General features: G+C 38.7%; 1 protein-coding gene across 1 annotated transcript in view; it reads left to right on the forward strand.

Annotated features, from left to right (window-relative positions):
- Positions 1–510: 510 nt before the first annotated feature.
- Positions 511–27,765, forward strand: part of PRKCA (protein kinase C alpha) — a 219,713-nt gene continuing 192,458 nt past the window's right edge. Inside the window, exons 1-2 of the mRNA XM_063293481.1 lie at positions 511–887; positions 11,842–11,873. Coding sequence (XP_063149551.1) covers positions 715–887; positions 11,842–11,873 — 205 coding nt within the window. The 5' untranslated portion in view covers positions 511–714. The remainder of the gene's footprint in view (positions 888–11,841; positions 11,874–27,765) is intronic.

Below are 27,765 nucleotides of genomic sequence, written 5' to 3' on the forward strand. Positions count from 1 at the left end.
TGGTCGCTTCTAACCACCCAGCTATTTTGATGATTATTCCATTCTTCCTCCCCTGAAGCGGGATTTAGGACGGGGGCTAACGTTCCTCGAATTCTGCGCGGGTAACTTCTCAGTGGGCGCATCTGAGCGTTCAAGGCCTCGGCGGTGCATTTGTGCGCATGTGGCAAAAGTATCTGTTGCGTGTCTCAGCCACCCGCTTCGCTTGCCAATTCCCCAAACTCGAGCGAATCCAGGCTTTGATTGACGGCAGCGGGGTGTGTCTCCTCACGCCTCGAATGCCACAGGTGATCTACCCTTCCTTTCCGCAGCGCCTTGAGCGCGGGGAGGAGCGCGGAGCACCGCAGGCCCATTTTCGGCGCACCCCTCCCGCTGGGGGTGTACGCCTGCCTGCCAGTTGCCCTAGAGACGGGCTTCCTCGGCTCGCGCTCTTCTTCCTTCCCGCGGCAGGGGGCTCAGGAGCGCGCCGGCAGGCGGAGCCGTCGGGTCTGGTCCGGGGATGGGATCCTCCTCCCGCCTCCCTCCTGCGCGTGGCTCAGACGTCAGGAGGAGCCCAAGTGGGAAGGAGGCAGCGCCCATCCACACAGCTGCCAGAGTGTCGGCGGCTGGCGGACGGGGCAGAGTCGGGGGAAGCAGCTTCCTGGGTTAGGCGAAGTCGAAGGAAAGCAGGAAGGAGTGAGACGCGGGGAAAGGGGGGCTCGCTCGGGCGCGCGCGCCATGGCCGACGTCTTCCCAGCCCCCGAGCCCGGCTCGGGTCCCGACGCGGCTCGGCGGTTCGCCCGGAAAGGGGCCCTCCGGCAAAAAAACGTGCACGAAGTGCGGGACCATAAATTCATCGCGCGGTTCTTCAAGCAGCCCACCTTCTGCAGTCACTGCACCGACTTCATCTGGTAAGGAGAGCCGCCGACCTCACCTCCTCCGACTGCCTCCACCCCGCGTGCTCCCCGGTGCAAGCCCCCTCCCCAAACCCAGCTCCGCAATGCCGGCGCGTCCTCAGCCGACACCTCCCTCCGTCTCTCCTTCCTCCCTCTCAGTCCTGGCTTCGCGAAGGAGCCCCACTTGCATTCCCCGAAAGGCAGACTGACTCTTCGCACCGCCTCTCCAGACTCCCTCTGTCCCCGTCCTTCGCCTTTTAGTTCCTCCGTAGATCTCCCAGGTGGATTCACTGACTGTTTTGGTGCAGGAAGAGGGAGTCCACTATCGGTCATTTCAACTGGGAGGAACAGATTTCCTTTGGGAGTTAAGTCACCTTAACGAAAGGAGGAGACCTCATGAGCCATCCCAGTGAGAAGGACTGCTCCTCCAGCTCTGCCTCTGGTGCTGTCCCAACTTTGGCAGCTTCCCCAATCTGGTGTCTTCCAGATGAATTGGACGTTAATTCATGTCCTCCTCTGGAAATGATGGGAGGCGATGTCCCACACATCTGGAGGACAACAGTCTGGGGAAAGCACTTCTGAGTAAGTGTGTCTTTCTGAATGTGAGGGAATCTCCCAATTCCCAGCACTCGCATACCTGTGGTGGTGAGATTCATCTGTACTCCAGTGAGAAAGCTTTTGGACACTCCTCCAGCTTCCCAGAAAGGTTTGTTGCCAGGTCACTCCTGAGAGATAGTTAAACAGTAGTGCTGCACCTTTTTCAAAGACACTTCCTGAATTGCCCTCCCTCTGTGACAACTCTGCCACTCCCACTGACCACATCAGAAAGTGAAGCTCTCTATGGACCGCTTCTGCACTAGAGATACACACAGATTCACGCTGATCCCCTGCATAACCTTTTACAGCATCAATTGACTTTTTGCTGTAAAAGACTTTTCTGTCTCTTTCTCCCTTCTGAATGGGCTATCTGCTGAAAAAGGGATCTTTGTATGATAACCCTTGAAAGACGGCACCTAACATTTGTTGCCAGTGTGGTTGGGCCATCCCCTTAGAGTAACAGAAGAGATGCCAACTGCATCCCAGGGAGGAAGCTCTTGCGTACATCATTCCATTTGCTGCTTTGCTGACCTGGTTACATGCATGACCTAGCATGTGCCTTCCAAAGGAGACATGTATATGTTCTGCCAACTTATTAGCCCTTAGACTGATTTGATTTCTGACACCCCCTTCCTTCCATGCAGCATCTCCTTTCCTCAGAAGAAGTGGGGAACTGGGAGCCCTTTATACGTGGCTGAGCTATACCTCTCAGCATCCCTCATTACTACATCATAGCTAGAACTGCTGGGAAGAGCATTTTCTCTACATCTGGAAAATTGTAGGTTCCTCATCCTTGCTCTGTTCATGTACTAGCTGTTCAGAAGGTACAGCTTGTCGTGCTGAGGTGAAGAAACCTAAATTTGCCCTCTACTATTAAAGGTACAAGGACCCATTACACATGATTATCTTGTTCATCCATAGAACTGGGCTCATTTGATAAGGGATTGATAAGCATTATTCTTTTTCTCTGTCCCTTCACTTCCTGGCATGGAAAGCTGATTGGTAACAACTGCTGAGCAGCTACTTCATAAATTAAGACAAAAACCTCTATTGATTCCCTGACATCACAACAGAAACAGCCACAAAATGATTTGTTGTTCCAACACAGGAATTAAACCAATATGCCTAAAAGGTTAATCTAGGCTGCAAAAAGATAGAGGTAGTAATACCACTATATATGACTTATATAAACAATAGCAGAGATTTAAATTCAAGGCATCTTGACCCTCTGTAGTCCAATGGGAGCATGTAAATGAGAACCATTGATACCTATTTCACCTTGCAAAATGCTCTCCTTAAGTATTTTTCCTTTCTTCCTGGGAATTTCTTCCTTAGACCTAAACTTTCTTTGGGAGGAAACTCCTGCTTGACATAGCCTTCCAGGCTGTATTCACATGACATACTTCCTACTGATTAACTACAGTTTACTTTGATGGGCAGAACACTGAACCATGAGCTAACTGTGGGCTAGACTAGAATGTAATTCATTAGTTTATGTAAAGGAGAACTTCTTTGCACAAAGCTTACACAACAACTGTGTACTGGCTTGTGAGAATTCCAGCTGCATTTTATTAAAGAGAGTCTTTTTTTTTTCAAATTCTAGAACTCTTTCATGCTCTACTTCAATTCTATACTGATTTTCTAGCCCATTCATCTGCTTTATCATTGTCCTTTAGAGACTTTCTTTCCCCTTCCTAATCCATCTTGCCCCTTTCCTTTACTGAAAAGCTTTCAGTTCTCACTAGCTACAGTATTGACATAGCATGCTAACCTTTAGTTCACGCTCAAGCCTTTGTCATGGAATTTATAAGGTAATGCTGGGACAACCAGTCTCTGTCAGTCCAACCATAGGATAGTTGTTATAGCGATAAAGTTAGCGGAGATACACACAAATGTTGCCTTGAATCCCTGAGAAAAAATGGGTTATAAATAAATAATAAAAACATAGTGAGCCACAAACTACAACATAATCCTACCCATTATGTCTCATTTCATGCATTTACTTGTTATGTCCAGGTATGTTTGGTACTCATAGGTTGTAACTGCACATAACACTAAGCCTGAATTTTTAACTATGGCCTATTCAAGTCAGTTGGTCCTAGAGATGAGCAAAACAATCATAGCTCATTGAGCTAGTTTCTGGTTTATTTTTCCTGGGTGTCTTTTGCCAGAATCCAGAATTGGTTTTATACCAGAATAAGCCATGATTTTGGATTCAGACGTAATGACATCTCAGATTTATAATAAACCAGAGCTTGTAACCAATAGCCTCCATAGTTCAAACCATGGCCTTGTGTTAAAAATTTATGTATGTTTCTGGATGGGGTCACATATTACCACAAGTGTGGAAAAGTATATAATCACTTTACTGGATTGAAAGGTCATGTGTCATGATCTACTGTCTCATTTTCTTGTTTTAATAAGGCTCAACCTAAATGCAGGACCTATAGTCATTTGGGGTTTTTACTTAAACACACCTGTGGTGGGTTGTGAATTGGATCAGAACAGTAAGCATGCTGGGGAAGTTAACCTCTCCCCCCCACCCCAATAAGTCACTTGTACCCAGCTGGCCAAACCTGTCTTGCCTGAAAGGGCAAAACTACAGTGTCTGTATTTCCTCAGAGGACCAATTTGCAACAGTGCGTGTGCTGATAATTAATAAAAATGACATGGCAGGAAAATGGATTTCTTACTCCTGTTTCAATTAAATCCAAAGTCTTTCAGATCTGTTTTCAAATAAAACACAAAAAATAGCAGTAGATTTATCAGTTCATGCATAGTTTGCATCCAATTTATCAGCTGTCGTTTGACTTGTAGTGTGTATCGGGTTCATTTGCAGAGTTTTTTCCTAATACTTACTGGAGGTCAGGGCTTCATGTTCTAACAATGAGACTAATGATTAATTTCCTTGTTAATGTCAGGATAAGTTAATAACCGAGTGTTCTGGGTTTAACAGTAAAACAGAACGAAGGATTCTCAATTTTAATTTTGGTTTATCATCACAATATACACAAACATGGTGATACATGGAGAACCAACCACTTTTACTTTGCTTCTCAGGCCAGTGAGAATGCTTAAATACCTATTATTTATATTAATAGTTTATTGCTCTTAAAGAAGCCAGAATCTGAAGCTGTTCTGTCTTGACTTCTGTTCTTGCTGGTTTTTGAGAACAGTAAGCCAGGAATCCTACTAAAGTAGTTATATGCTAAACAGACTATGGACAGAGGCTTCCTGATTTATTTGACTGTGTATACTGAGCAGAGATCCCACTTTCCCATTCTCTATAGACATTGTAGGAGGAGAACTGCATTAGTCTGTAGTAGAAAAAAATCAAGAGTTTGGTAGTACCTTTTCTGACTAATAAATTTTACTAAAAGGCATAAGCTTATAAGATGAATAGAATGGCTAGACAAATGTTGGATTTAACTTGGAGTGAGGTGGAGGGGAAGAGAAGACGACAGGATAGTTATGCAGATGCAGGTTATATTTGAGACAGATTACAAGCACCTTACCAATTAACAATTACAATGTGCTAGAAATCCATTGGGTGTCCTGTGCTAGATTAAAATGATCTGGTAGTATGTTGTCCTTGTTTTGAGTCCTGATGTGTCCATTAATTCTTTTCTGCAAAGTTGTTTCCCATTTGACCTACATAGAATCCAGAGGGGCATTGCTGGAAGATGATAGCATATTTCATAATACAAGAAGACCATGTGACACAGATGTTGAGACCCCACATGCTCTTCCTCTGATGCCTTGCATGGCAAACCTCAGTGTTCTCTCTCTCTCACAAACACGTGTGTGTGCGCGTATATGTGTGTATGCTGCGCTTTCTGTCTAGTTGTTTTATCACTCTCTCTCCCTTGAGTTGTGCTCAACTCCTGGTGACTATACTGTATGAATGCATGTAGGGATTTTTTTGGCAACCTGTCAGAATAGTTTGCTATTGCCTTAATTCAGGGTGCCCTTTTCACCTTGAAATTCCCTTTGGATTGTGCTTGTGTGTATGTATTATACATGTACACACATTACTTATTATGGGGAAACAAAAATGTGTGAGATATACATTTAGGATCTTCATCAAATTCATTGTAAAGTATGTGTAACTGGGCCTTTCACAAGTCAAATGATTTGGCAGTTTCCAAACAAGCAGTGGGGTTTTTTTTTGTCTTTATGACTGAAGTCAGTAAAGAACTACACTGCGTTTCTGTTACTGAACTCCCTTTTGAGGGAAGGAGAACTTAAAATATTTTCATCAGTGACATGTTTGGACACAAGTATGGGGTGGGGGTGGGGTGGGGGAAGGAATTCTTAAAGTTTATTATGGTCATAGAGTACAACTGGGAGGAAATTCTCCATATAGCAAACCTGAAACGAGATAATAAATTCCACTGGGAAGTCAGAAAATAATGTTCTTTCTTGGTTAAATCCTGAGCTTTTACCATGAAAACTAGATAAAGCTATGTGGTTAAACGTGCTTATATATATTGTTGTATTTTAGCTGGTGAACCATGGATTGCATCCGGACTAAATTAGTTTAACTAATAGCCACCAAAATCAGTGATGCATCTTGTGCTCTGTGGTAATCCCACTGGTTTTACAGGGTGTGAAATTTCATCCAGATTCAGTTGTATGAGCGGTACAGCATACTTTCCCTGTATGTTCATCTTATTAGCAAAACATGACTTGATATTCATGTGTCCTAACTGGCAACTGTTTATATTCAAATCACCTTGCTTTTATTTGCATGTGGTAATCTGTTTGTGTAACAGCAGGCTCAGTACATAATCATTGCAAGATGATTGAAAGGTAGAGTTTCCAGGATGTAGTCCTATTTAAACTAACTCAAGGCACCTTGTATTGAAGAAAATGGTACTCTCTGAGCTGCTTCTTTGAGGACATTTTGGATTTAGGAAATGGTGGAGAACATACTCTTTGTTCCACCGTGAGCAAGCATCCAAATAAATAACTGTGTTTGCATGTTTACTCATGATTTAACCATGGTTAATGGAATAACCCTAATTCTCTGACTTCACATAACATGCTGAATAGTAAACTAACCATGTAGACAGGGTTTGCTAAGACATTAACCTAAAACGTGATTGTCTAGTTTATTGTTCTCTCCAAACTCAGGTAGCTGGAGGAATGTCTGTATTAACTGGAATATATTCTTTCAAAAGATGATAAAAACAGACTGAGTTTTCTCATATGTACATTCAAGGAAAACTACTGTAGTACATTATACATATGTGAAACTGTGTATCCTAAAGAATTTCTGAACTTGTAACTATGTTGTCCAGTAGAATCAGAATACAAACTATCCTGTGCAAAGTGTCTGAACATCCTATTATATCCTGTATTAAGGTATAATCTGTCCCTTGTGGGAAAGCCTACACGTCCCACTGGGAGTAACACCACTGAATACAATAGACTTCAAATGGAGAAGAGGTTGCTCTGTTAGTTTGCCATGTATTTTTTCTCCTCTGTGTACTTGTTGAAAATACCCAGTATGGGCAGTGGGAAACTGAAGATAAGTCAGAAGGTAGGAAAAATGGCCAAGTGTCATATTTAGTAAACATGGATTTTTTAAAAATGTCACGAAGAAAATTACCAGTCATTTGAGAACTGGAAACAGAAAAGAAAGCATAGGGTTTTGCAGAAGTGAAATTATACAGGGGCTGTATCACCAACTACAAAGGGATAATTAATGCATTTTTAAAACTACAGTACTTTGACATTACACTATGAAGAATTACCTGTTGTAACTGATTTATATATTGCTAAATTTGTACCCCACCTTTCCTTCACAAGTTCAAAGTAGTACATATATTAGCTCTGGCCCTCTTCTTACAGCAAACCTGTGAAATAGATTAAATGGGGAGACAAATAGAGGGAATGCTGGGCTCAAAGTGAGTGAGCTGGAATATGAAGCAGGTTGTGCTAGTCCTCATTTACCTCTCATTTACTTGTGTTTCTGTGTTAGCAAGTCAAGGATTCACTTATATTTTCTTCTTATGGTTTATAGGAGAAAAATAACTGTTCATTGAATTAGAGATAAGGCAGACTTCAGAAGATATTTAATTACAACAATTTATTGATGATGCTAGCATTTAGAAAACAGTATATATCACTTAATCAGTAGTATTTATCAGATATTGTTATTGGATTAGAAGGGAGCATCTGTGATTCTTACAGGTTATGCAGGATGTTTTTTCTGTGTAATTCTTACATGTTGAATATTTTTTATTTACTGTATTCAAAATAAGCACATTGGAGAAATGGTAAACAATAACCACATTTTTTTTAAAATTTAAAAGTCTGCTGCCTTGAGGCATTGTACAGAAGTAGTGTGTATATAACATTTTAAAAGCTTAAGTTTGCTGTTGTGGTAAGGGCTAACAGCTGTTTTCTATAACATCAGTTTGGGTATTTAGCATCATTGTTTGCATTATTTATTTATTATTCACATTTCTATTATTCTATTATTTCTATTATATGCACCTTCAGAGATTGCTAACATTTGCAGCAGTAAGGATTTTTTTGAAGTGGCCCAAAAGAATATTGAAGTCAAAAATTTGTAGTCCTAGTTACTACAAATAGGTAGTAACAGATAGGTACATCAATAGACACTATTAATCTATATTTGAACTCACATCTTCTTACAGCTTGCTTACAGAAATAAAGTAGATAGAAGCCTCTTGCATATATGAAGTCTCCACCTTACTGTGGAAAAATAATTGTTTACCATTCTGTGGTCTCTGAAAAATTGTTCCTTGCAGCTGGATTTAACTATGTTAAGTATCTCAGTGGGATTACAGCAGTTTTACTTGGACACAGGACTGCTCTTTCACTGGGACCTTTTCTCTCTCTCATGACCCTTATGTTGTTAGCTGCTGTCAAGTCAATGTCAACTCACGGTGACCCTGTGGATTGTTGTCCTGAACTGTGTGCAGTCTTAGATGGCTGATCCCTGCTAGAATGGCATCAGGGGCTACTGTTACTGTATTGATCTTTAAAACTGCCAGTCTTCCTCTTCTGCATATTCCTTAAACCCTGCTAAGCATGAGATTTTTCTCTAATTATCTTTCTCTTTGCATTATTTGTCCATTGCATGAAGCATAGGCATGTCATTTGAGCTTTTATGGAAAGTTTAGGTTTGATTTCCTCCAATATTGATTGATTTGTTCATCAGGCAACCCATGGTATCTGTAGTATCCTTTGCCAGATCTATCATTCAAAAGCATCTGTTTTTTTTCCCCCTGTCTTGTGCCTTCACTGTCCAGCTTGCACATCCATATGAAGTTATTGAAAATACCATGGTTTGAACAAGTCAGATCTTTGTACACAAAGAAATATCTCTGTGCTTAAAGATCTTGTTTAGATCTTTCACAGCCATTTTTCCAAGGGCAATTCATCATTTGGCTTCTTGTAGTTCCATTACTGATCCAAGCCAGTTGAAGTTGTCAGCTATATCTGTTTCCTCTCTGTCGAGGGTGAAATTATTGATATTACCAGTTGTTAGAATCTTTCTCCTTTTTCATTAAGGTGCAGGCCCATTCTGAGGCTGTGTTTCTTGATCCTGGTAAGCATGTATTTCAGAACATTTTCATATTCAGCCAGTAATTTGGTATCATAAACACAGCAACAACTTTCACTATGCATGACCTTTATATCTTCTGTAAGCCATAAAAATCCATTCTTGAAGATTGAGAAATCATTTAGAGCAGTCTGTGAATGGGACTTTTTCACTTTGATGCTGTAATGATTGCCTATCCTAAAACACCATCAGACTCATGAACAGGTTCATAAAGATATCTGATTTATTAAAGAATAGTATGCAGGATCACAAAGAAAGCTGAGAATGGAAAAAGCGCACCAAATGCAAACTAAAAAACCCTCGGTACAAACGAGATCCCTCCCCCCGTAGAATCTTCCCAGGCTCACAATCCCAGGCGCTCCTAACGGCTCCTGATGGTCCGCGGGAAAAGTCCTTGAGTAGACCACATAACCCAAACACATTCCACAGATACAGAGCTTGGCACAATGTTTCACAGCAGCTCCCTCCCACCATAAACGCGCGTCAGCACCATGGCATGTGAAAGGTTACGATGTACAGTGCACATTGAAACAGTGAACATGACAGATGCCAATGAAGTTGGTTACCACTCCTCATCTCTTTATTTCCATAACATTGTCAGGGTTGAGGCTTGTAAAGTAAGGAACACTGATTTTCATGTCAGAGATAGAAATTTGGTAATCAAGGGATAGGTGTCAGAGAACTCCAAGACTGAGAAATGAATAGCCAAAGTTGTTTGGCTTAAAAAGACAGGAGGAAGAGACCCAGGATTTGAACTTTGGGATTGATATAGGGCAGTTTTTCTCTGTGCCACTGTATGCAGAACTTCTTCATATGTATGGTTTGGGAATGTGGAACTAAGAAAGTTTCACTACCATGCCCTACCATGCCCTCTTCTGACGACATGGATATATATCCACATATCTGACGTGGCCCAAAGTTTATAATGAGATGCAGAAACCCAGTTCCTGATATCCTGTGCTTATAAAAAGCTTTGAGTCAAGTATGTTTTAGCTCCATGTGATAAAATTCTTTCTCTACTAGACAGAGAAACTATCCATGTGATAAAAGACTTTCTCTATTATGCTTAGGAGCAAAGAGTGGCTCCTAAGTAATTGTGGAGCACACACCTCAGATATTTAAGTGTAACTGTCATTGGGCTATAATGCAGTATTGTTTTTGAGACAGGATAAGGACAACATTTATTTACTTACGTAGTCATTTTGTGAGGCTGCCCGCTCATCAGTGACCCTGGGGATATATGTCATGTAGTCTTCAGTACTTAGTGTAAGGTGGAGTTCACATAAACATTTGGTCATTGTTCATTGATCTTGCCTTCAGAGTTTCGTGTAAATAAGGAACTTGTAACCAACGTCTCCTCTCAGGGTGAAAACTGATGTCCTCAAAGAAATTCGTTATTGACATCAGCCTTATAGAAACACCTGGAAAACTAAACAATTCCAGAGAAGAGAGGAGATGAAGGAAATATATGCGTATGACTCTCTATTATATTGTGTGTTCCTGACAGAAATACATATTTTCTAAATTAAAAAAAGAATGTTCACACACAGTGTATACTTGATTCTCTTCCCGACAGCCTGCTTATGTAGTATATTTACCTCAGATTATAATTTTCTTAGAAATATATGATATGGCAAATTCTTACAAAGGCAACCACCAATCAAATGTGAGTGTCTAGAAGAGTGCTTTTTGTATTCTTGAATATAAAGGATAGAAGGTTTGGTATGAAAAAGAAAGTCTGTAGACGGACCCCTTGAGGAGGGAGAAAACATAAGGAATACTTCCAATAAATAGATAACATGGCTTTATTTTTCTTGTGGATATCATATTCAGGCCCAACAATTAGAAGGCTGTCCTCTATCTTCCATATGTATTGTCCTATAGTCTGATAATTCTGAACAAGGGCCAAATGCTATAGGAATTGGAGTCTAATTTATCTAGAGAATGCCAGGTTGGCAAAGCCTGAATTAGATGCATTATCATTCAATAGCCATATATGATAGTAGTGTACTTTGGTCTTTAAAAGCTGTAAAGATAATTTAATAGTTTAATGGTCTAGTGGTCAAGGTGCTGGGCTATAAACCAGGAAACTGAGAGTTCTAGTCTTGCCTTAGGCACGAAAGCCGGCTGGGTGACCTTGGGCCAGTCACTCACTCTCAGCTCAACCCACCTCACAGGGTGGTTGTTGTGGGGAGAATAGGAGGAGGAAGGAGTATGAGGTATGTTGGCTGCCTTGAGTTATTTATTAAAAAAAAAATAAAGCCTGGATAAAAATAAACAAATAAATATCATACCATCACAAGGAATCCTAACAGAGCAATATGAATCATTATGCTGTCAAAATAATGTTACTTGTTTAAAAAAAAAAAGATCAAGAGACACCGTCCAAGGAAATATGGCCTTCATTTGAATAAATTATAACCCATTTTTTCATATTTTTTCTCCTGTGGCAGAATTTCAGAAAATAGAAATTAGTAGAGAAAATGTTAAGTTACTGGTACCTGTCAAATATGCATCAACTTGCATTATTTGTCACATTGTTAAATGTACCATATAACATAGATATGTTGTATCATTGTGCAGTATTTACATGTTTTCTTCAAAATTAGATATAGTAATCTGAAAAAGAATATTTTTCTTAGTTGAAAATAAGAGGTCTTAACAGCTTCCTTTTGCTTTGATAATAAGTTTAAACATATTATGGTTTGGTATTAATTTAATATCAAAATGTATTTCTAAGTCCTTTACTTTTTCTCTTTTTTCCTCTTGCAGGGGGTTTGGAAAACAAGGATTTCAATGCCAAGGTAAGAAACAAATGGTTTCACAATGGTTTCTATTTCTGCTTTAATAATTAAACCTAGGCAATGTATAAACCATACCTCAAGAAGGAATTAAGCATGCTAAAAGAAGAATATTAAATTATCTAAAAGGATGTGTATTGTTTAATCATTTATCTCATGAACTGTGAATCATGCACAGAAGAGTTTCATTTCAGCAGAGTTTCCTAAAATTAAATGTCATGTAATCTGCATATAGAGAACTCTTTAATTTTTCATGAAAAGAATCTTTGTGGTTTATTTTTATAGAGAACATTTTTCTTCTCGGGAGCTGCTGTCTCTCTGTGGGTGTTTTGAAAAGTGGTTTCACTCTCCATTGGGTTTCCTTTAATACTCCCTTCTACCTTTTCCCTCCCTTACTAATCGGCATCCGTTTTATTTTCAGCTGGACCTTTGGCCATTGATTTAGTTTGTTTGTTCTGTGGCATAGTGTAAGAGAAAACAAACATTTGATGGATGTATTTCAAAGCAATGTCGGTTGTTTGCAATGAAGTATTTTAAATCTTGGGATGGAAAAGAAATTTGTTTCTGTAAATTGCATTATTAATAGTAATATGAGTCATAATATGTACTCAACAAAGGTGAAGCATATGCTTTGAATATGAATACACAAACTGCCTTGCCACACATCAGACTGTTAATTCATCTACTCCAGTATGATATATGCCAAAACTTAGCAGCTCTCCAAGGATTTGGACAGAAGACTTGCACAGCTACTTCATTTTCTTTTGCCTGGAGATGCTACAGATTGAAACTGGAAATTTCTGCATTTGAAATATGGGCTGTCCCTTGGCCTCTTTCCTTATGCCTGTAACATGATAAAGTATCCTTTCCCTGGGATGGCTATTGAGTGTTAATGTGCTATTAATATCTCTTAGTAATATTCTTCCTGTTTATAGCTTATTAGTGTTTTTGAATGTTAATTGTATAAGTTAGTGTTTTACCATGGAAACCATTTGTATTAGCTAGGTGGATGAAACAGCATTTGGTCTGGTAATTTCATCCTATCAGGGAGCAGCTGATGGTAGCAGCTGAAAAAAATGCTATGTGATACCTACAAGATTTTTTAAAAGTCCTGTTGTTGTCTGATCTGATTATTGACTTGATAAACATTGTTGGTATGAACCTCTGCTGGGGACATAGCCACCACACCACAAAAACCTATATTTAACAGTTTTGAAATCTGAGCCAGGAGATTTGAACTCTGATTTCAGAGAGAGATTGAAAAGGAAAGAGCATTACATTACTGTCCCTTATAGCTTATAGCTAGCAATATATTGTTGAACCTTATCATGCTAATAAAGGAGATTATTCTTCTTGCCTTACGTGTTCAGAAAGTAGAGAAATGGGTGCCACTTTGTGAGAACTGGAATGTTCCCAGTTCAAATAGTTCCTTTGCTGCCTTAAATAACCTCCTACCTCTTATTCCCATCTCCAAGAAGGGGATAATATACAGTCTCTTTGGAACCGTTTGTCAATATTGGTATGAATTAATTTGAAGCACCATCCTAGTGCTATGCTTTGCACCCTATTCTTAGTACTGATATTCATGATCCATCAGAGAGCCAGTGTGGTCATGCTGTTGGATTAAGAGCAGGGAGATTGAAGTTCTGATCCATCTCCAACCATGGAAACTCACTGGTTGTTACTTTTTCTCAGTTTAGAGTTGTTGCTGTGGTAAGAAAAAATTGTGTGTGTGTATGTGCACACACTCTGTGCACCTTGTGCTCTTGAATGAAAGGTGGGATATAAATTTAATAAAATTAATAAGTAAAATGATCTCCAAGAGGAAGGTTCTTCCACACAAACCTTCTAATGAAAGCATGCAGTTAGGCATTCTATTCACTTCTCTGTTGTCAAGCACTTTGGCAGTTCAGTCATTTTGAACATTTGGATTGTAAATATTAAGTTTGTAAATATGGCCTTTAAACTCTTGAGACGGCTGATCCCAAACACAGAAAATAACTCAGCTGGACTCTGTGCTTCATTAGCTATTGTTGAAATATAAGCGATGCAAATGTCCAGCATGGAAAGCAAGCTGTTGCAAGGTTTTCCTCTTGAAATCACTCAGGAATTTACTGTCTTTATACTTCCTCCTTTGCCTGCTACTAATAGTGCTGCATTAACTTCTTTGAATTAGACTTGGTCTTTTTCTGAGACCTCCAGATGTGCTGGAGAATTTGCAGAAGTCTAGGCCAATTTGGTCAACAGCTGTGATCAATTAATTTGAATCTGAGTTCTACGGCTGTGTTCTGATGAAGGGAACTGACGACAACAAATGCTCTAACTTCGCATCTCATAATGTTCCTTGTCCAAGACTTTTTAATATTTCAGTAATGCATTCCTTTTTCTGGAACAGTGTTTGACAACCTGGTGGTCCTTTGGTAGTTTGGGCTTTAATTCCCGTAATTCACAGCAAACTTGGTCTTCAAGATATCTGGAGGGTCCTAGAGCATTCTGAACTTGGATAACCAGTAAAGGAAATACTTCATTTAATTACATAATAGGCTTGCTCTGGCAATTGGCTAAATTGCTCTGGCAATTGGCTACCCCATTCGAAGATATACAATTGAAATACACTTATGGGTGAATTTTCAAATGCCTTATTTTCAATATATAAGTTATTTTTGCATGAATTATTTTATTGATACCACTGGCCAATTTGGGAGTGTGTGCACATGCAACTGTTAAGGAAGCAGTAGTTTAAAATGTAGGTGATTTGATTTATGTTATGCATTGTTTATTACATATATTTAACTAATAGCATACACACTGGGGAAGGGAATTATAGCCATTATAGGTGATTAGTGTATTTAGTTAGAAGGAACGTTATGGATGTCTTGGCTCAGAATCTAAATTATCATAAACAAAACTCAGTTAATGGGAAGAGTGGCCTATTTTACTTTGTGAACATTCTTCCTGTATTCTTAGAGAATCTTCGGAAAAGGACTTTGTGCTCTAACAGAGCCATTTGTGAATGTAAGGAATCCTTCTATTTATAAAATGGCAACTCAGAATCCAAATTCTTCAGTGTAATTTTTCCCCTAAACTGTGGCATTTGTTGCTGTATTTAGGAAGCTCCAAGAGATATGGCAAAAGTAAATATTTTCAAATGAAAATCCTACTTATTGAAATCACATCACTAATTTAAATTGCACAAGCCAAAAGAAATTCTGTGGTGATTATGTGGCACTGTTAATGAGAAAATTAAAGAATGGCAAAAAAGGTATGTGGCTTGATAAAAGAGGGAAGATTAAATTGAATGCATTGAAGATTGTCAATGAAAAATCCAGCCATCATATTCTTCTCAGTCAAATTCTCCAACTTTGCTTGTAGCTGAAAAACTACTGGTTTTCATTACTGTCATAATGTAAGAGTTACTGACAGGTTTTTCCTTGTTGAACTGTCCAGAATGTTTCCTTCTTGGAAATATACATAGACTTGCAGCCATAGTGAGGTTAGTGTGAGATGGTAATATGAGGTCAGTATGAGGTGATACTACTTGAAATAGCACTTGGAAGAGATAGTTGACTTATAAAACTAAGCATATCGAACATTTATCCGGCACTTTACAGTGTCCAAAGCATTTCAGTTATATCATCTCTGTAACCTTTACAGCAGTTTGGTAAGGTCAGTGTTGTTATCATTTCTGTATTGCTGATAGAGGAATAAGGACTGAAAGAGAAATTGAGAGATCGTGTGTCAAATGTATCTAAAGAGCTATAACATTTTCCACAGTGCTTTAAGACTAGAGTAGGCAAACTGGTGTTTTCTAGATGTTTTGGACTACAAGCCCACCAACATAACCAGGATGACCCAAGGCAGTGCATCATGGGAATCCTAGTCCCCAACATTGGGAAGGCATTGTGCATGTTGCTTATTCCTGTGATAGCACCTTTGAAATTTGTAAATGCAAAAGTGCCCTGGGTAGAAGATTAACAAATCAAATTTTCCTAGAGAAAATTGAACTCTGTTACTGTATTTTGCTACTCAGGACAGAGAAAAAATGATTTTAAAAATATTTTTAGAAATGGATTTTTAATGTTTTCTAAAAATTGTATAAACATTTTGATAAATTCTGAAATATGTGTTAAATAATTCTGAATTATTGAAGCTGTTTTTGAAGAAAAGCTAATCAGAATAAACAAGTTGATTAGTACAGTTTGGAAACCAATTTTGTGAGTGTAATGGTTCTCTATGGCAAATAATATCCTTTGTTTATCAATAATTAATTGAACTGGAGCTGATTTTCCTCCTAAAGACTTAAGAAGTAAATATCTGCTTTGGTATTACAGAATATGATCAAAATCATTCAATTTTATATGAAAATTAATCTAAAAAAGTATTTTTTTAAAAAAAATCTATACCTCTGAGAAGGGATGACATGTGTATTTTTTCTGAAAGAGTAGTTAAATAAAATTTTCCTAATGGCAATTTAAGTAATGAAAATTACATCTCTCCCAGGAGAGGTTTAGATAAAATCTATCTGTGGCTACATCATTTCCTTGCTTATTTTGAGATCTTCTGTCAAATGAGTCCTTCTGTTATTTGGCTAATTCAGACAGAGCTGTTTTCCATTTGGTGGAGGTGGAAAAGAGGCTAAAGCTGTGTGTAGGGCAGTTGAGCAAAGAAGGAGCAGTACATATTAGCATGTCTGGATGGTGTCGAGTGGGATGGCTGCCTTAGATGCATGTTAAGATAAGAGGGAGGTTGATGTTGGCCCTGTGTGCTGTAGTACTACTACTGGGCTGCAAAATCCTCCTTGCTTTTCTTCTCTTTCCTCCATATTTTGGCCTTTAGATGTGGTTATGAATTGCAGTGTTATAAATTTCTGTGAACTGCTGCAGCTAACAAGGCAAGATTCTAGGAGTAGTATTTCATACCATACAATTAGTTTAAAAACTGCTCTGGACATGTGAGAGGATGATTCCACAGATTTAAAATATAGACAACTTGGGAGAACTTACATAAGTATATAACAACTTTTCATCATGTCTTTGGCCTTTTCTTTACATTTGTTAAGTTTGAATGCAAGCATCAGTTTCATTTGATCACTGTCTCCATTTCTATCATTACTTGCATTATCACTGTTCAGCAAATGCCTGGTTTAAGGGCAAGATATATTTAGAGACAAGAGAACTATGCACTGGGTTTGAAAACTCATAAATGACTACAGTTTTAATCTTTCTAAAATGAGCTTAATTTTTCTGTTGGAGGAGATTTAAATAATAGGAATGATCACACGCTGGTCTTGTAAATTGGAAGTATTTTGATGGGCTCAGTCCTCACGAAGTCTCATAAGCTGGTATCCAAAGGGCCAGCTATGGAGTATTTTTTTTGCCACATCCAAGAATCCAGCTTTGGAGAATGTAGGGGATGTTGGAAGATATAATCAGGTAGGAAGTCAGCTCTTCACCATCTAGGGTGTCTGCTGATCTGTTCAGACCTTTCGATCTTGGTCATAACTCTGCCTACCGCATCCCACCTCAGTAAGACCATTTTAGTGGCTTCTTATTTTCAGTTTTGTTTTTCACTGTATACATATCATTAAGTATTTCTGTTTTGAATTATACCATATATCTTGGCAAAACCCTAGCAGCCTTTTATCCCATGTAAACCAGTAATATTTATGTCTGTTTGTTATTAGGAACTTTGATATTTTGGAAACCAAAGTTTCTCATTCTTTATAAACAATCCTTTTGGCCTTACGCTGCACAGTTTAACATAAATCTTGACAGCTTATTTTGCAGATCAAGCAGGAGAACAAAGTGACTATGAAATTAGTGACATGTATTTTAATACAAATTATGTGAAGGCATGACAGAGAAATTACTGGGAATTAGACAAAACTAAATATGCATTCCCTCTTTTCCACCAAAAGAATATAAATACTTTGTATGCTGTGAAAATAAATGAAAATAAGCACTGCCGTTTGCTTCCTTTTACTATATCTTTTTATATATACACTTGTATTTCTCCTGGCTTCGTTTTGGAGGAGAATAGTGGAATTCATTGGAGAGTTGAGAGGCATTCATTGTAACAGTTTCTCTGCCTCCAACCTAACTAGGAGTATTAATGTAGTAATGGCTGGAACACTGTTCACCTCCAATAAGATGGATTGTTAGGGCTTATACTGTATTAAAATGTTCTTGGATATATATGAGCTTCTGAGCAGGAGATTTTTTTTTTTAATAATGTCAGGAGAACTGGAATAAGTATCAAACACGGAGTGAAAGAGTGTGTTTGTTTGCTTTAGAGAGGTTTTACAGACATTCCCTAAAGGCTTATCTTTGGCTTTTTCACTCTGAATAGAGGTTCTGAATAGGATGCTTGGGTGATATGTCATGCCATGAGCTGCATGGGGTGAAGTATCATCAATACACTGATGATATTCAGTTGTATGTCTCCATTCTGAGCTGACCAAGTGATGCTGTCAAAGTTCTGTTCCAGGGTCTGGAGGCTGAAGAGGACAGGGAAGAACAGGCTGTACCCTAGCAAGACCAGGTGGCTGTGGGTTTAGGGCCCCTCTGATCCCTGAACTGGAGATTTTCCACCACTGGCTATTTAGAGGGGTTGTACTCCCCACTCATAACTTATGTGCAGTTTGGGGGTTCTCTTGGATTCACAGCTTTTGCTTGAGGAGCAGGTGGCAGCCGTGGCCAGGAGAGCCTTTTCTACAACTCCAGCTTGTGTGCCAATTGCAGTTTCTGGATTGGGAGGCCCTACTCCTGGTCATGCCTATGCATGCCTTAGTCACCTCTGGCTGGACTGTTGCAATATGTTCCACATGGAGCTGCCCTTGAAGACCATCCAGAAGCTGTAGTTAGTCTAGAATGCAATGGTGCATGTAGGAATGGGCACACCTTGGTTTTGCCAGCTGCATCAGTTCCCAGTAGACTTCTGGGTGCAATTTGAGATGCTGGTTATCACCTGAAGAGCTTTACATGCCACAGGACCAGGTATCTGTGAGACTGCCTATCTTTATCTTCTCTAGAGAGCTAGGTCTTTGCAAAATTTGTCTGAAGTAGGATAATTTGAGCCTGGTCGTTTGTGCCTCGAGTGAGAACTCTGAGTTGATTTGTTCGATGATCCACTCGTTTGGTTTTTTTCACTGTCCACAGTATTCTCAGGAGTCTTCTCCAACACCAACATTTAAAAGTATCAATACTTTTCCTATCTTACTTCTTCAAAACCTAACTTTTGGTTCCATAGAGTGTCACAGGGAATATCATGGCCTGCATGATTCTGATATTTGTAGGTATAGACACATCGCAGCATTTAAATAGCTTTTCCAAGGTCTTCACAGCTGTTCTACCAAGTGCTAGTCTGTGGCGTATTTCTTGACTGCTTGATCCTTTACTGTTGATGATTGATCCTAAAAGGCAGAAGTTATCCATCATTTCTATATCTTCATTGTCAGTTCTAAGGCTGGCTGTTCTACCTACTCTCATTAGTTTGGTCTTCTTTATATTTAATTTTAGTTCCAATTTTTCACTGTGCTCCTTAGTTTTTATTACTAGGGCTTGCAGATCCTTTGCATTTTTTGTTATCAGGGTAGTGTCATCATCATAGTGCAGGTTACTTACATTTCTTCCTCCAGTTTTAAAACCACACTCATCTTCTTCCAATCCAGCTTCTCTTAATGTATATTTGGTATATAGGTTGAATAAATAAGGGGTGAATATACAGCCTTGTGTCACTCCTTTGCCAACCTAGAGCCAGTCTCTTTCAACATGTTCTGTCCAGACTGTGGCTTCCTGACCTGTAAGTTTCTCATGAGAACAATGAGATGTTCTGGGATTCCAATTTTTCTGAGCACTTTCTAAGCTTGATGTGATCAACACAATTAAAGGCCTTTCTATAATCAATGATAGAGGGAGAAAATGTAGAAGCAGTGAAAGACTTTGTATTTCTAGGTGCAAGGATTACTGCAGATGCTGACTGCAGTCAGGAAATCAGAAGACGCTTAATCCTTGGGAGAAGAGCAATGACAAATCTCGATAAAATAGTTAAGAGCAGAGACATCACACTGACAACAAAGGTCCGCATAGTTAAAGCAATGGTGTTCCCCATAGTAACATATGGCTGCGAGAGCTGGACCATAAGGAAGGCTGAGAGAAGGAAGATCGATGCTTTTGAACTGTGGTGTTGGAGGAAAATTCTGAGAGTGCCTTGGACTGCAAGAAGATCAAACCAGTCCATCCTCCAGGAAATAAAGCCAGACTGCTCTCTTGAGGGAATGATATTAAAGGCAAAACTGAAATACTTTGGCCACATAATGAGAAGACAGGACACCCTGGAGAAGATGCTGATGCTAGGGAGAGTGGAGGGCAAAAGGAAGAGGGGCCGACCAAGGGCAAGGTGGATGGATGATATTCTAGAGGTGACGGACTCGTCCCCTGGGGGAGCTGGGGGTGTTGACGACCGACAGGAAGCTTTGGCATGGGCTGGTCCATGAAGTCATGAAGAGTCGGAAGCGACTAAACAAATAAACAACAACATAATCAATGAAGCACACGCTGACGTTTTAATATTCTTTGGCTTTCTCAATTATCCAGTGTGCATCAACAATAATGTCTCATGATCCTTGGCCTTTTCTAAGGTCAGCTTGAACATCTAGCATCTCTTTTTCCATGTAGGGCTTTAATCTACATTGGATGATCCTAAGTGTTATTTTGCTAGCATGTGAAATTAAGGATATTGTGCAATAGTTTGCACATTCTGGGTCTCCTTTTTTTTTTTGGTATTGGAATGTAGATTGGCCTCTTCCAATTAGTTGGCTACTCTGTTGTTCTCCAAATTTGCTGGCATAGCTTGGTTAGAACCTTTACTTCTTCTTCTTCTGTTGCTTGCCGTATTTCTGTGGGTAGTCCAGCAGTTCCTGTAGCCTACTGACTTGGTAATGACCGGAGTGCTGATCTAACTTCATCTTCTAGTACTAGAGGTTCTTGGAAGTTGAGGAATATCTCCTAAGGTATCTTGGACGTTGACATCTCTGCTGTACTGTATTTCATTATACTCCATTTCAGTATACTATATACACAAATGAAAGATCTCTGTTTGATCTCCTTTGAATTGGTTAGTATCTGTCCGTTGGAGTCCTAATTGGTATGCTCCAATTAGAGGTTCCAACCTCTAATTGGAGCATACCATAGAGGTTGGAACCTCCTTCTGAGTTCAGAGATCTTTAGAAAGAAATTCCTTGTTTTTCCATGTCTGTTTCCATCCATCCTCTTTACAGATGTTATTGTTAAACTGCTTCTTGTCTCTTGTAACAGCTCTCTGAAACTCTTTATTAAGTTACTTTCTGAGATTTTTGGCTTCTTGACAATTCCCATGGTTTGTTCTGATGTCCAGTTTGCCTTCTCCTCTTTCTTCATTTTTGGCAGTCTCTTTTCAATTCACTCTTAATAACTTCTTTAAGTTAATTCCATAATTCCTCTGGTTCTCTATCAATGAGGTTCAGGATTTCAAAGTGATTCCTGATGCTCTCCTCGAAAATGGGGGGTATATGTTCATATTGTGGAAATTGGCTCACCTTCTTCTTTAGCTTGATTTGGAGCTTACAGATGTGCAACTTGTGATCTGTTCCACAGTCAGCACCTGGCCATATTTTTTATGCTATAATTGAGCTTGTCCTCCTCCTCTTAGTACTAATATAGTTGGTTTGATTTCTATATATTCCATCTGGTGATGTCCATGTATAGAGGCATTGCTTGGTTGAAGACAGTGTTAGCTACGAAGAAATCATTGGAGTGGCAGAAATTAAGTCGGCCTCCTGCTTCATTTCAGTTTCCTAAGCTGTACAATCCATTACATTTTCCCCTTTCATGTTTCCAACTTTGGCATTCCAGTCTCCAGTCACAAGCAGCACATCTTGCTTGCATGTTCTGTCGATTTCAAATTGAACTTGATCCTAAAACTCATCAACCTCCTCTTCTTCTGCATCAGTGGTTGGAGCATAAACTTGAATGGTCGTCATATTAAAGGGTTGTCAACGAAGTCTAATTGATATTATTTGGTCATTGATAGCGTTGTGGCCAAGTACCCTTCTTGCTGTACTCTTCCTAACTATGAAAGCAATGCCGATCCTTCTTTGTTTTTCATGTCCTGAGTAATAAACAGTGTGATCTTCTGACTGAAAATGTCCAATCCCAATCTATCTCAATTTGCTGATGCCTAAGATGTCAATTTGTAGTTGTTTCATTTCATCTTCCATTGTGTTGAGCTTTCCTTGCTTCATGTTTCTTATGTTCCATGTTCCTACTGTAATTCTGTCTTTGCAGCTTCAGATTTTCTTTTCCTGTATGGCAACATCAGGAACTAAACGTCCTGAAGGCTTTAATCTAGCCACGTCATAAACACAATTAATACCCTGAAAGATCCTCAGCTCTTCCTCAATAGCATGTTTAATGCCATCTGACCTGAGGGGCCCATCGTCCAGCACTATATTGTCAATCATTTTATATTTTCTATCCATGTTGTTTTCTTGGTAAAAATACAGGAATGGTTTACCATTCTCATCTCATCTTTACCAATTCATCAAAATGAATTGATGCCTTTTCATTGTTACTAGAGTGATCATCTGCCTCTGGCATCTTCCTATGTCACTGCTGCCCAATATAGGTGTCTGCTTGCTTTAGCTGGGCAGCTGGGATGGCCTGTATGCCTTGGGTGACCCTGCTGGGAATATATACTCTGGGCACGCACTCCCATTGTTCTTCACTCATTCCTCCAGGAATGCCGTCACCACCACCATGATGAGGCAGCATGTTAGCCTTTAGAAAGGCTTTAAAAACTTGGTTTCTTTCCCAGGTGTTAGACCAGGATGATAGAGGAGCCTGTCTTGGGAGGTGGAATATGTGTTTGATGGGCCCTGATGATATGCTATTTATATGTCAGTGTTTGCTGTGTTCTTGTTGATATTATTGGTTTTAATTATAATTTGGGTTTTCCTTTGGTTTTACTGGTATACATCACAATCACATGAGTTGGGTAGCCATACACACGTACATGCATACATGCTTGGATTGCTTTATCCTAGGCCCTTAGTCTATAGGGTTATATTAGAGAGCGAAATGAATTTATACTGAAGTTGCTAATAAACAGATTTTATCTCTCCCAGTTTTATGATATTTATCAACTGCCTTTTTTCAGATTAGTCAGCAGTTTTAGGCAGTGCTTATCAATTTCAGGGAATCAAACTGAAGAGCTGGAACACTTTCATGCCTGAGTGCCAAATAATCTTTTATAGACTATAATAGTTTAGGGAATTCTTGTCTAACTCTGTTAATGAGTATCAGAAACTGCTGCAACCATAACTTAATGTTTTTTTTCTCTACTTTCAGTCTTAATGAGAAATGACATTTATTAATTTTTAATGTTTTATTCTTTTATTGTAAATGCTTTTTTTTCTTCCTTACACAAATGGAAATTTTCAATAAAATGACTAAATCTCCTTTAAGTTTGATCAGAAACTGCTTAGCACATTGCTAAGGAATGAAAATAGTATATATTGCAGAAAAGAAACCCAGACTGTTTTTTTAAAAATAGCTTAAACTTGGTATTTATTTTGTGTAATCTCAATTGTATTTTGCATTATACTTGATGCATACTTGATCTGTCTTTTTGTTTCACAGTGGGTCTTTAGATTTACCCAACATCTGACCAAGTTATGCCCATTAAATGATTTCTAGCCAGTGAGGTATTAGATTATTACTCTGAAATCACAGTGTATACTGGGACTAAGTGGTTGGACTGGGAGGAAGCATGAATGTTATTCACTTAGCAGTAAGATTAGTTGAACATACTTTTTGAGAGTTCAGGGCTTTGCCCACATAGCTCCCATCTTGCATACTTTTCAGAGTTCCTTGAAACTCTGTAACTTCAGCTTCATAATAGGATTTATTTATGTATTGTGAAGGTACTTGATTATGATGGTTTTGGTTTGACCATTAAGTCACATGGCCTTAGCTTCATTCCTTAGTATTGAAATCCTGGTGATTTACTTTGTTTTGTTTTAAAGAGACGTAATTTAAGCAATTTAATATTCTATTTATATTGTTGCTAGGTTGCCTTGGACTTAGAAGTATTGCTCCCAAATTACCTAATGATATTGGCGTACTTACAGTTAAATCTATTTGTTTTGCTGTAAAATAGGCAAAATTAGAGATGTGGAAGCTTCTTTGGATATATAAACTCTCAGATCAAACAATGTAACCTTTATTCTGTTAGGTACGCATAAGCAGCAGTCATTGTCTACACACTGAGGAAAAGTTAGTTATGTTTGTTCTGTAGACTCATATCAACAATGTTATGCAAATGGAAATACCTTGAACAAGCCCAGGATACTCTGGTGAGTCCATGAGCCTAGCTTGTTGGTTGCACTTAGTGGCTTCAAATGGTGTTCTCAGCAGTACTAGGTGGTTGGCTTTAATTTCTAGTCTAATGTCTAGAATAGTGGCTCATTCATGCTCCTTTTGTGAAGAATCAAAATGATTCAGCTTGCAGCAGTGCCCAAACAGAGATGTAAAATTCAGGGAAATTTTAAAGCAATAGAAAAAAAATCTGTTTTTTTAAAGAGTAAGATTCAAATATATACAGTACTTCTGTTTTATAAAGCAACAATGGTGTTATATTAGTAAAGGGTGCTAATATATGTACGATTTGGTTTGCTCATAAAAGAATGTTTATAACATTGACAAGCACTGATGTAGCATCCCTTCATCTTTGCCACTTCAGGAAGAACAGGCAGGTGCAAAAAGAATCATGAAAAGAGGAAAAAACACGGAGTTATGTATCTTGGACTTTGTCCTCCACTGTATCTGAATACACAGATTGGCTCTGGTGTACCATGTAGGGCACACCTTTGCTGGATGTATACTTTACTCAGGGTTTACATTAAGCTCAGTGGTAGAGATATACCCAAATTGTACAGGTCACATTTGAAACTGAATAGTGCCCTGTTAAAGCTTTTATTGCTTTGTTCAAGAGGGAGTGCAATGTTATTAATTTTCCAACCAATTTATATTGAGGGAAATTTAGACCTGGGGTCATTATCACAAGACCTCTGTGAGCTAATGTAACCACAGGTGCCTCCTTTTGCACACAGAAGTCTTGCTAACCTACTAAGATTCTTTTGCTTAAATAGCACCAATAAATGGGACCCTGCCATCTGCAAACAAAGTGCCAGTATCAATTTATTTATTATACTTAGAAAATAAAATGGTGAGTAACGACAACTCATGCCTTTGGAAGTGTGCCATCAGCTCAGACAGAAAGGAGAGATAAGCTGGGAACCTCCTGGCTGGCTAGAGAAGGGGATAGTTTACATTCTGGTTAGTTGGTATTTTGTCATTGGTCTTGACCACAATTTTTGGATGGCAGTTTTTTGGATAGCAGTTGTATTGTAAGAACATGAGGATATGTTCTCAAGCATTCAAATGAGCCTCCTGCCCCTTCCTCAACAATTAAGGATCCCTGAAAAGACTATAACTGGCATCACACAACACAAAAGGGAGGGGCTACACATTGTGCTTGATTATGGTTTATTCAGTTGACTGGTTTCATGTAACACAGCCCAAATGAAACGAACCACATTATGATTTAGTATAATGTTTGAACCTACTTTATATATGTCTGTGGAATTATTTTATTTCAGGAAAGACAGTGCCCATCCTCTAGAACACCATCCCCCCCCCCCCCCCCCCGCCGAGGTCTGTATGCCTCCCTCAGTCATATTTAAAAAGTCTTTGAAAACCTGGCTTTGTCCCCAGGCCTTGGATTTTATGTTAGTTTGAATGATTTTTCTTCTGGATATGCATTGTTCTTTTTTTCTTTTGGTTCTAGCTGTTTTTAATGTTCTGTACTGCCCAGAGTCTTTATGGAGTTGGGTGGCTTTATAAATGTGATTGAGTACATGTCACATTTATTTATTCAATCATAACTTTAGAAATCAGTCCCATTATATCAGTTCAGTTTTTGTCTCTTAATTTTTAAATATGTTTAATATATGATATGAAAGAGCTAAATAAGCTAGGTATAATTATTATTGCCCTGAAATCTGACCTCTCAATATATCTGCAGCCCTTGTTTCTCTTAGAGCTACAATATCATTAAAGGACTTTTCCATGGATGGCTTAGAAAGGATCTGTGTTTGCAGGAACCAAAGCTTTCTGTCCCCCCATAACATGCCACTTGGAAGAAACATTTGCCAATCCCTGATTTCCTTTCCATTACAATTTAAAGGGATTACAATCAAACAAAAGAGTACTTATCCCTTCTTTCTGTTCTGCCTGAGTCTGCTTAGTCTTAGTCTCTCTGCCTTCCTTCCCAGATTGCCAGGCTAGCTCACTTATTTGAAATAGAAGGAACACTTATGGAATTAGACCTCACATGCCCCTTCCCTTTTAGCTGATATTGTACATATTAGCTGGAACTTATGAAATGTTGAAATCAGTTGTGGTTGTGGTGAATGAAATGAAGGAACAGGAAATTATGAAATTAAAAAAAAAATGACATTGCTCATGGTTGATAGCTCAAGAACTTAGGAGAATTTAAATAGGCAGTATAGAGATCATTACAGCAAGGTTGCTTTTGATTTCCAGAGATATGTAGTTTGACCCTTATAATAGCAGTTATATTAGGATCTAGTCATATTTTATCAGAATATTGGAATATGAAGGATTTAATCTTCATAATTAAGAAATTGTTGGACAGAACTCTGTGTTTTGGGCTACAACTCCTTTGCAAACAGTCAGTATAGTTTCATTTGGAGGGACTCCAGGTTTACTCATCCTCCTCCCTTCTCCTTTTTGCAGGGGTTCCCACTTTAGTATTGATCTCATGGAAAATAACAATATGACTGGCCACATTTTTTATCTCTTGTAAATTGACTTATGCTTGTATTTCATAGTTAACTTTCAGTATCAAGAAATACGTTACAGTTGTTCTTTTGGATCCCTGTGTAATTGTTTTCTATGCACACCTTGCAGTCTAACATTGGTGACCAATATGTCTGGTGGTAGAGAAGGAACTTGAACCCATGTAGTCTGTCACCTTCCCTTCCCTCTCACACAGTATAGCTTTGTACTGAAAACACATTCTAATCACAGGTGTATTTAAATCTCTTCAATTGAGATTAGTAGACTTTAAAATGCTTCCACTGATTGAAGAGAAAGATTTGAAGTGCTTGAACTTGGCTAGATTCTACCTGAAGTTGCTGGCTTTTCTGTAGTTACTCCAAGGTCTGAAGAATGAAAAGAAGGGCTGTAAAAAATACAACTTTGGACATGGTGCCTACTGAAAAGTTTTTTCAAAGACAAACAGATGGGCTACCTGTTCAATTAGGGATCTTAATATATTTTTATTTGGTCATAATGTATTTTATTTATTTATTTGTCAAATTTTGTCAGCGCCCATCTCCCCCCAGATGAATTTAACTGAGTTATTCAGTCATTATTTAAAAGTACAAAGTGTGACAGAAGATATGTATACCTGCAAGGACTGTGAAAATCATACTATGAAAACTGCTCCTTCATTTAATACTGCATTATGATGTATTGGCATAATACCAGAAGTTTTGTTTAAGATTTAACTCTTTGTGCAAGAGTTCTGCTGTAGAACTGGGATTCTTGGATGATTCAGGTATGGGAAGTTCATGCTATCATCATAAGAAATAAGTTCCTGTTTAAAGATACATTTAAACTGTAGCATAAATACTTATAAAATGATATTTCTACCCTGGCATTAGGAGTTTCAGGATAAAACCATATTTTATCCTTTGGTTAAGATGATGAGCTGAAGTCCCATAATTGTACATTAGTGAAACAGATGTAAATCAATATATTTTTCTTTGCAT

The sequence above is a fragment of the Candoia aspera genome, chromosome 2 (genome assembly GCF_035149785.1).
Source record: "Candoia aspera isolate rCanAsp1 chromosome 2, rCanAsp1.hap2, whole genome shotgun sequence".
In the NCBI taxonomy this organism is placed as follows: Eukaryota; Metazoa; Chordata; class Lepidosauria; order Squamata; family Boidae; genus Candoia; species Candoia aspera.